The sequence below is a fragment of the Vombatus ursinus genome, unplaced genomic scaffold, assembly GCF_900497805.2.
Source record: "Vombatus ursinus unplaced genomic scaffold, bare-nosed wombat genome assembly UNPS02014791.1, whole genome shotgun sequence".
NCBI lineage: Eukaryota > Metazoa > Chordata > Mammalia > Diprotodontia > Vombatidae > Vombatus > Vombatus ursinus.
The window spans coordinates 64,240,641-64,251,102 of record NW_020954569.1 but is presented as its reverse complement, the minus strand read 5'-3'; the positions used below and the strand labels follow the sequence as shown (position 1 = coordinate 64,251,102).

Here is a 10,462-nt window from a genome sequence, read left to right as displayed (position 1 = left end):
GACCCATTCCTACCTTTCTAGTCTTCTTACATAGCTCGCTTGTGAAGTAGATACAGAAAGGGACCTGGAGTCAGGAAGACCTGAGTTCAAATCAGACCTCAGACATTTAACTAGCTGTGTGACTCTGGACATGCCACTTACCTTCTATTTGCCTCAGTTTCCTCATCTGTAAAATGAGGATAATAATAGCACATCTCAGGGTTGTTGTGAGGATAAAATGAAGTATTTGTAAAGCACTTTGCAAACTTTAAAGCACTATATAAATGGTAGCTATTTATCATCATCATCGTCATTATTATACCTGACAACTCTCTCTTCTCTTACTCTGTGATCCAATGACTTGTTCCTCACAGGAGATACCCCATCTCCAGACTTCCAGCATTTTCATTAGTGATAGCCAACGAATGGGCACACCCCATTCCTGGGAGTTTCCTCCTCAACTCCACCTTCTGGCTTCCCTGAACTCTCAGCTAAAGCTTTGCCTGCTATCAGAAGTCTTTTCCAACTTCTCCTTAATCTTAACCTTCCCTCTGATATTATCTCCGGTTACCCTGTCTACACCAGTTTTGTACATACTTGTTTGCAGTCTTCCCCTTTTAACTGTGAGCTCCTTGAATGCAGAGATGGATTTTTTTTTCTTTGTATCCCAATGCTTAGTGCAATGCGTGGCACATAGTAGGAGGTTAATAAATGTTTGCTTACTGACTAACCGAAGAAGCAGATAAAGAAGTTAATGCAGTTGGTTTTGTCCTGTGTCCAAAAAAAATCAAACATCATTTCATGGGGCATTTGGTATCACACAGTGCCAGTTCTGATGAAAAATACTTTCAAAAGGAATATCATTTATTAGCTGACATTGGACAAATTACTTAACTTCGTAGTGCGTCAGTTTCCCTATCTGTAAACTGAGATTACACTCGAATGACCTTTAAGGTCCTCTCCTGAACAAAAGCTATGATCCCATACCTAAGGAAAATAATTGTTATTTAGATGCCATTCTAAGACTAGGCCAGTTCCCAGAACTAAGAAAGCCATTCTGGTTAAATCAACATATCTTTGATAGCACTCAGTACAGGAGAATTTGCAAGTTAAAAAAAAAAAACCTTCGTTTTATTCCCTTGGCATGCACAAAGTAGGTGAACAGCAGTTGAATTAACACCCCACATTTGCATGACATTGACCCAAGCAGTTTCTGAAGGAGTTGGCTTTGTTTGGGCAGGGGTTTTCGGGCTACATCCTGAATCCAATAGGTCCCCAAGTCCATTACTGACAATTCCTCCAGGCACCGGCTTTCCCGGGTCGAGTTCATCCCCTCCCACAGCAGCCCGGGAGCCTCAGCATCTCGCTTCTGCTCAGCTCCCGGCCTCTGGACTCCAGGGTGCGAGCCTCCTCCCGTGCATCCCGCCCACTTCTGCAAGAGAGGGAAGAGCATCTAGTCCCACTGGACCTTCCCGGAGGGAGCAGCAAAGAAGGGAGAGGGAACGAGGCAAGAAAACGAGCGAAGGGCAAGGATGATTCAGAGTGAAAAGAGGGAGGAGAGGGAGGGGCACAAGGGAGTCAGGTGAGACCGCGACAAAGAAGAGAGAGGCCGGAGCTAGGAGGAAAAGGAAGAAAATCCCGAGAAGAGCAGCGCAAGGAGGCCGGCCCGGAGGGGAGGAGAAGGGGGCGGGGGTGGGAGTTGGGGGGCTAGGGAGGAGGAAGAGCCGCGAGGCAGACGCGAGCCGGGGAGGACCGGAGGGAGGGGGCCCGGGGCGGGGCGCGGGGCGGGGCTCCGGGCGGGCGGTGCCGGCCCCCCATCACGTGACGGGGGCCTGGCGGCTGCGGCGGCGGTGGCGGCGGCGCGTCGTTCGCGGCGCCCAGTGCACCATGGTGGTGGCGGCGGCGGCGGCTTCTGTAGAGGCTGCGGGAGGAGCGGCGGCGGCGGCGACGGCGACGGCGGTGGCTTCGCCTGCGCCTGTGGGTGGTAGAAAATGGCGGATTTTGAGGATTTGCGGGTAAGCCCGGGATGGGCAGCGGTAGAAATTGAGGAGGGACGGGAAGCGGCCACGTCCTCCTCGAATCCCGGAGGCAGGGTTGGCCCTGCCCGGCAGACCCCCGGCCCCAGCCCCGAGCCGATCCCGGGCCGAGCCGCGGGGCCTGGAGGGGCGCCCCGAGTGAGCCGCCCCCTCCTCGCCCCTCTCTTTGGGGGGAGGAGCCGGGGGCGCAAGCCCAGCGTCTGGGGGGGTTTGGGGGAGGGTCCAGGCCTCCGGCGCGGCCCCCACCCCCTCGTGGGTGGGAGTGCATGCACACATATGGGCGTGCATCGTGTGTTGATGGAGACACTCGCGGGTGTATGTGTGTGTGTGTTGTATCTGTTCATTTGGGGTCTGTAAAAGGTGAAATGGGGGTAAGAGCTTTGTTGTTTTGTGTTTTCTCCCCTCTTCCTGGTGCTGCTGTTGTGGAGGCTAGGCAGGTTTGCCAAGGGAGCCCCAGACTCCACAGTGTGACTGGTGGCACGGAAACAAATGAAGGAGCCCCTTCCAGTAACAACTCCGATATCCTCCTCCTCCTTAGGCTGCCGATCCATGGGGCAGGCTGGCTGGACGTGGGTTTGGATGGTCAGGTGAAACCAGCGCCAAGGACAACACTGCCTGGCCCTTGGACGAGCTTTTAGTGTTATTTCCTCGTGACTCTAACAGATAATTGTAATCATGGAATATTGGAGTTATGAGGGTCCTTAGTGGTCACCCAATCCACGCCTGCAATCATTAAGTGCCTACTGTGGTTAGGGCTGAGAGTCCGGCATGGCGGAGACACCAGGGTCTCTCAAACATCACATACTACCACTAGCGCCTGTTTTTGTACTTGCAAGCCAAGAATGACTTTTACATTTTAAAATAAAATTTTATTATATTTTAAAATGCAAAAATTGTTCTTAGCTCCTGGCCTCACAAAACTGGGGGAGGCAGGATTTGTTCTCCTGCAGAGGTGGTATGGCGGCTGGAAGTTACAAGTTAAGGTTCTTTCCCAGACACTGCAAGTCACTTAATCTCTCAGTATCCTTGCTTCTCTCTGAGACTTTATATTGGTGAACAGTTGCTAATCTGCCTTAGCAAGCCCTAGGAACTCTCTTCTAAGAAAGAAATCCAAGGTTCAGAACCGGAAAAAAAATGCCCTAGGCACTGTGATGGTAGCTAGTGATTCACAGGCCAAATGAAAAGTTTATTCTTCTAGGAGTTTATGTATTTTAGGAGGATACGGCCTATTATTATTTACTAAGCACTAACTTGGTGGGGACCTCAGTGCTAAGCACTGGGGATACAAAGAAAGTCGAAAGGTGTGCCTGGCACCATGCAAAACACTGGGAATACCAGTACAAAGGAGAAAAACATTCCCTGTCCTCTAGGAGCTTACATTTTAAGAGGGGTGATGGGGATGACCTCAAAGGAAGCTGAAAAGTGAGGTGGAGGGAGAAAATGAAGAGCTGTGGAGTTTGGGGGCTTGGTAGAGAGTTAGGAATGTCACCTGTAGAGGAATAAAGGTAAGACTGGTCTGGAGAGCCTCCTTAAAATGGAGATTCTGAAAGGAACCGGACCCTGCCCTCAAGGAATTGACAATCTAATGGATGAGGCCACTTGAAAACTATTGTGTATAAACAAGCTATATTCTTGATATATAAATTGAAAACAAACAAAACTAGGGATGCATTGTTATTTAGGGAATCAGAAAAGGCTTCTTGTAAAAGGTGGAATTTTAGCTGATACCTGAAGGAAGTAGGAGGCGAGATGAGGATACAGCCAGAGAAAATGTCCAGCCAGAAGAGGGAGTGTCCTGTGTGAGGAACAGCAAGGAAGCCCCTGTCATTGGATTGAAGAATATTTGGAGGGGAGTAAGGTGTGAGAAGACTGGAAAGGTAGGAAGGGGCCAGATTATAAAGGGCTTTGAATGACAGCATTTTATATTTGATCCTAGAGGTAATAGGAATTATTTATTGAATGGGGATTATATAAACAAATCTTCACTTTAGGAAGATCAATTTGACATCTAAGTAGAGGACGGATTATAGAGAGGAAAGACGTGAGTCAGGGAGGACACCCACTAGGCCATTTCAGTAGTCCAGCTGTGAAATGATGAGGGCAGTGTCAAAGAAGTACAGTATAAGATGAGTATATGAAGAGAGAGAAACACTAACAATAAAAGCTTCTTGTAGGAGGTGGCACACAAACTGATCTTTGAAGGAAATTAAAGATTCTTAAGAGATGGATTTGGAAAAGGGAATTGAAAACTTAGGCAAAATAGGAGATGGAATGATGAGTTCATGAAACAGGTAGGCCACTTTGACTGGATAGTACCTGAAGGGGAGTAATGTGAAATATGCCAGGAAAGCTAGGCTGGAGCTAGATTGTGAAGAGTTTTAAAATTCCTGACAGAATAGTTTGTATCAGCAATTGAAAGCTTCTGAACATTGCTGACCATATTTTATTTTCACTGCTGTTTGGCAGACAGATTTGAGAGGGACAGGGATTTGAGTTTGTTGCAAATGTATAAGCAAGAGGCAGGAAGGGCTCTGAACTGTGGTGCTGGCAGTATGAGTGGTGAAAAGGGATGGATGCAAGAGATGTGGTGGGAGAATTGACAAGATTTAGCAACTTCTAGGTTATGGGGAGAGAGTGAGAGTGAACAGTGGAAGGTTTCTCTTAAGTGGTAAACATGGGTTACTAGAAGCAACCTGGTAACCTCTACAGAAGTTGGAAGTTCTGTTTTGGATGTGTTGAATTTAAGATACCTACAGTTAGAGATGCCCAACAATCCATATCTAGTCCTCTACCTAGTGATTACATTTCCTCTACCACATCCTTGAAAAGTGACCATTTAGCCTATGGTTTACCACCTAATAAACAGTGAATTTCACTTCTAGGCATTACCGTGTTTTAGATAGAGTGTCTGGTCTATTTCAGTAATTTCATTGGCATAGTGAACTCCTAGTGTTGAAAAGGTTCATGAAATTCAGCAGTGGCTTTTGACTTAAGAGTCTTGTTTTTACCTTTTTTTAAAAAAAAATTCTGGACTTAAAACACAAGTTATGAGCATTTCCCAGTACAAAGTAGGACAGAAGAAGAGAGTTGTACATGGAACTGAATCTATTTTGTACAATTTGTTTTTCAAATATATAATAAAATTATTTTAAAAGCTGTTCTGTTTGTTACCCTCTGATCTTCTGGGCATTTTATTTAAAAATTTACTGATCATTTTTTCTTTATTTTCTTTCACCTTATTGCTAGGCGTCCACTCCCTCCTAAATTAAAAAAAAAGAAAACTACATCCCTCTAACATATGCAAAATAAATTCCCTTATGGACCATGTCTGAAAATGCATGTTTCATTCTGTATTTTGATTTTAATATACTCTGTCAGGAAGTAAGTAACATGCTACCTCTTACGTTCTTTGGAATCAGAGTTCTTCATTCCATTGAATTCAATTCTTAAATCTTTCAAAGTGAATAAGAGTGATTTTTTCTTTACAGCGTTATTTGTTACTTTATAAATTGTTTTCATTTTACTCTTCATCAGTTCATATGTCTTCTCAGATTTCTCTGCAACCTTCCCTTTCATCATTTTTAAGGCACAATAGTATTTCATTACATTCATTACGTTCATATTCTACAACTTTTTCAGTCATTACCCAATTGATGAGCAACCCCTTAGTTTCTAGTTCTTTGGTACCACAAAAAAAAGTGCTTATAAGCATTCTTGTGTTGTGATTGAAATCTGCAAATAAAAAAAAAAATCAGCTTATTAGCAAAGTGAGCATTTGCCAGTAAATGGGGTTCAAGGCTCTTCAGTAATCAAGGACCCCTCCTGACAGTCAGGGCATGTCATAAAAGAGGAACCTGGAAAGGGCAAAGAAAGGGACACAATTTATACACCGTGGGCATTATCGAGTTATAATTGGGTTGTATCAGAGAATGGGGATTTTGCAAAGCCCCAGGAAACAGCAGCTACTCCCTGGAATATCTGGCATCTGTGTTTTATGGAATACATTTGACCTTTTAAGTAAGCTCCTAAAAGTGGGTAGTGGGTGACTTATAAGGTCAAAATAGGGCACTAAAATTGTAGGCTTAAGGAATTTAAACACATATAATGAAGGAGAATAGTAATTTGAATTAGTCTTAATGAAGTAGAGTAGTATATCAAATTTTAATATCACATTTGATTTTTTCCTTGAACTACCTGTTCATATCCTTAGACTATTTATCAATTGGGGAATAGCTCTTAATTTTAAAAGTTTGAATCAATTCCTCATAAATTTTGTAAATGTATCACAGAAACATGCAGAGATTTTTCCATTTGTTTCCCTTTTAGTCTTTGTTAAATTTGTAGAAAATCAATTCAGTTTTATGTAATCAATGTTATCCATTTTATCTTCTTTTAGGCTTATCCCTAGATCTGATAGGTAATTTTTTTCCATATTTTTCAAATTTTCTTATGATGTGATCTTTTACAGCTAGGTCACATCCCCAGTTGGTGATTATCTTTGTGTGAAGTGTTGGTCAGAATTACTTTTTTTGAAGCAGAACTTTATACTGTTTTGCTTTCTATTTATTGTCATTCTAATCCTGTCTATATAGGTAGGGACTATTGTTTATATCTCCATTCTGTTAAAGCTTTTTCTGAAAACTGTATTCTAATTTTTCTTGAATATGAATATCATGGAAATAGGAACCAGAGACCACAAAAAATTCAGTTAGTGACTTATGTTCACACATGTGTATGTATATTTTTTTTTGTTGAAATTCACCTTTGATTTAGAAAAGTAAAATCTTAAAATTCTGATTCTTATGGAACATATTACATCTCCTTTTCCTTCTATTTCCTTGTATACTCCAAAGGAATGACTTTTTCTAAAAGTTTTACACTATAGGTTCCTTCTGGTAAACCCTCTGCCTCTGTACCCTTACAGTATGTGAGATATTTAAAACCTGACATTGAAGAGTTATTTGATTTCACTTTTGAAGAATTAAAAACTTGATTTTTTCTGCAGACTTCCCATTGCTATAGAATTTTTGTTCAAGGTCATAGAAGTTGTGATTGAGTACAACTGATCTTCTGAGCATGGTATATCAGGTCCTTCCTCTTCTCTTGGCTTACTAACATCCATTAAAAAAAATTATGGTAGTGCTATGGAAAGATGCCAGGGTGCATTTTAACTCTACGTGTATGCAGACATAGTGATAAGTATAATAAAAAAATCTATAGAATTTCATCTACATGAAACAAGGTACTTTGTGTACTTTCCCCTTCTCAAATGGAATCGTAATGCATCTTATCTTTGTACATCTCTTAGAGGTTATAGCTGACTGAAAATATTATGCTTTCTGTATTGGATCTGAGCTTTAAATCAGGCTAAAGGAGGATGAGGATGATTGATTTTTTATATATGTGTGTATGTAGAAATAGATATCTAAGGTTGACCTTCCCCAAGAAAAAAAGATAATTAAGGCAGATAGTAATAAGTAGAGACAATACTTAAAATAGTTTCTTCAGTTACTCTAAGTCCTCATTATTCCTTACTCTGTTGTCCATGTCTGTTTTTTCAATTCGTTGTCCTGCCTGGGGCAAAAAGATTATTTGAAGCCATCCCTGCCCTAGTCTTTCTGTCTCTTTTTGTTTATTTCTGTTATCATTATAACTACCTGGAACACATCCACAGTGAATAATGAGTACTTGTTTTAGTTAATAGTAATATTAAAATAAGAATTGGTATTTTGTCTTTCTTGGGGAGCCCTCAACTATGGTGGTCATGTGTCCCTTCAATCTAGTGTAATGGAAAGACCATTAACACCCAGTCTTAATCCTTGGGTTTGATTAGTTCTTCCATTTACTGGTTATAACTTGGGAAAGTCACTTTGCCTCTTAGGGCCTCAATTTTCTTATCTATAAAATAAAGATGTTGGACCTCATTTTTTTAAAAATAACTTAATACTTTTTTTTACATTGCCCATGTTTTCTAATAGATCCCTTCTCCCCTTCTAAGAGAACCATCCTGTATAACAAAGAATAAAAAAGAAAGGGGGGCAGTTGAGCAAAATTAGCCAACAAGTCAGTTATGTCCAACATACATGTAATTTACCCTACCCCCATAATCTCCCACCTCTACAAAAACGTTGGAGGAAGTATAGGATATTTTATCGTCAGAGTGGGTCTGGGCCATTATAATTGCACAGTTCTCAGTTTCATTGATTTCTGTTGTTCCTTCCATTTATATTTATAGTCATGTATATTGTTTTCTTCTTTTTCCTTATTTTGCATCAGTTCATATATATAAAAGTTTCCCTATTCTGTGTTCTACAGCTCCATTTCTTACAGTTCAGCAATACTCTAGTTCATTAATATATTACAACTTGTTTAGCTATTTTCCAATCAATGTGCATCTATCTTGTTTCCAACTCTTTTGTCCTACAGAAAGTGCTGCTATACATTTTGGTGTGTATTGGGGACTTTTTTATTTTTTTACATTTAGGAATGTGCCTAGCAACAAGACTCAGCTCAAATTCCATTTTCTACAAAGAGGCCTTTTATAGTTCCCCCTTTTCTTTCCCTTCCCCCCACCACCAGCTTCTCCCTGCTAGTACCTTTCCGATGAGATGTCTCCTTCCACATACATTGTATGTATCTTATATGTAAACTGTTATTTGCATATTGTTTCTCCTAATAGAATGTGAACTTTTTTAATGTAGGGACTATATTTGCTATTTTTTTTACATTCTTAGAACGAAAGTGTTTAATAAATTGTTGACTGACTTCAGCATTTGACACTGCTGGCTGCCCTCACTTTTTGCATATTCTACTCTTGGCTTTCATGACTCTGCTTACTCTTGGTAGGTACTTGGTTACTCCTCCTACCTGCCTGATCCTTCCTTCCAGTCTACTTTGTTGGATCATCATGGCCCTAGCTGAAGATCTAGCAAAGGAAACTGAGAAAGTAAGTCTGATATGTGAGAAGAGAACTGGGAGGAAGCAGTGTTAGGAGAACCTATAAAAGTAGTACTGTAGTATCAAGGACACAAAGGTGACTGCAGCATCAAAGAGCACTGGCAGGCCCCGAATAATAAGGATTGTGACAAGGCCATTAGATTGAGCAAATAAGAGATCATTGGTGACTGAAGACAGCAGTTTTAAGTTGACTAATGAGGTTGGAAGCTTGGAGGCAAAGTGGTGGTAACCAGTGTAAACTATTTTCTCAAGGAGTTTAGCTGTAAGAGGGTAAAGAGAGTTAATACGGTGAGTGTAATTCAATTAACTGTGTGGTTTTTAAGGATTGGGGAGACTTGGCCATGCTTGTAAGCAAAAGGGAAGCAGTTAGTCAAAGGCAGAGTGTGAAGAATAGTGAGAGAGTGATGATGAAAGACAGGATAATCTGCTGGAGAAGGGTGGAATGGGATCAAGGATGCCTTGACAAGGAGAATATCCACCTCTTCATGTGAGATGAGAAGGGAAGAAGAGGGAGGTATCTGTGAAATGGCCTCAGTCCTTTCAGTGAAGTAAATAAGGTTTATTTACCTTAATAAATAAAACCCTTACAGGATGGGAGGGGAGATACATGAAAGGATGAAAAGGTTTTGAATAATCTCCATGGTGAGTAGGAAAAGTTGATAATTTTAGGAGATGTAAAAGGATTGCCTTGCTGAAGTGAAGCGCCATCTGAGATGATAATAATATAAACTTGTAATGTCAATGTCCTCTGATAACAGACAGGTACAGTTAACAATGTTTTACCACTTTATGCAGCTCTTTTCAATAGCATGTGAATTATGTTGGGTTGGTGGGGTAAAGGATTGTAGGAGTTACTTGAAGTTAGGGTTTGGTAAGAAAGAGAAGAATAAGAAATAATGAACTCAAGTGTAAAGGGTGGTTCAGGGTTGAACTTATTCACCAAAAAGTTGAAATGGGCAAGGAAGGAGATTGTAACTAGTGCAAGAGTGATAGTATCTGAGAAAGAATTGAAGATCAGAAGGATTGAAGGTTACCCTAAGGATGAAAAACAAGGGAATGGTAAGGCAGAGGAAAAGTTGGAATGATTAAAATTTATGATAAGATATTGGGATTTCAGAGGTCCTAAAGGCAGAGATGGAATATTCATGAGTGATGGCAAGATCAAGGGTATGACCATTTCTTTTGTAGTTGTGGTAGAATGAAGAAGTAGATCATTGATAGTGAGTCTTTTGAGGAACTGGGAAGTTAGGGTACTTGAAGGAGTTTCTATGTATTTTGAAATCCCCTAGTATAAGAACCGGAGTTGGTAGAGAGACTGAGTCTGGTATGTATTGAGCTTACTGTGAAAGGAAGGAGAATGTCCTAGGGGGCAGTTGTTCTGATCTGGACCTGACTCAGGTTTGTCTGTTGGTAGTTGAAGTTGAATATTGTAACAAAAAGAGACAATGGCAGGTCATTCAAGAGTTAACAAAAGGAGAGTTATGTAGCCA

At 41.1% G+C, this 10,462-nt stretch overlaps 1 protein-coding gene across 4 annotated transcripts in view; it reads left to right on the top strand.

The window, feature by feature from the left end:
- The first annotated feature begins 1,911 nt into the window (after window positions 1-1,911).
- The window catches only part of PIAS2 (protein inhibitor of activated STAT 2), a 73,270-nt gene continuing 64,719 nt past the window's right edge, over window positions 1,912-10,462 (top strand). For all 4 annotated transcript variants that reach the window (XM_027869016.1, XM_027869015.1, XM_027869014.1 and 1 more), the window contains exon 1: window positions 1,912-1,994. In XM_027869016.1, the coding sequence (XP_027724817.1) occupies window positions 1,971-1,994 (24 nt within the window). In that variant the 5' untranslated portion in view covers window positions 1,912-1,970. The remainder of the gene's footprint in view (window positions 1,995-10,462) is intronic.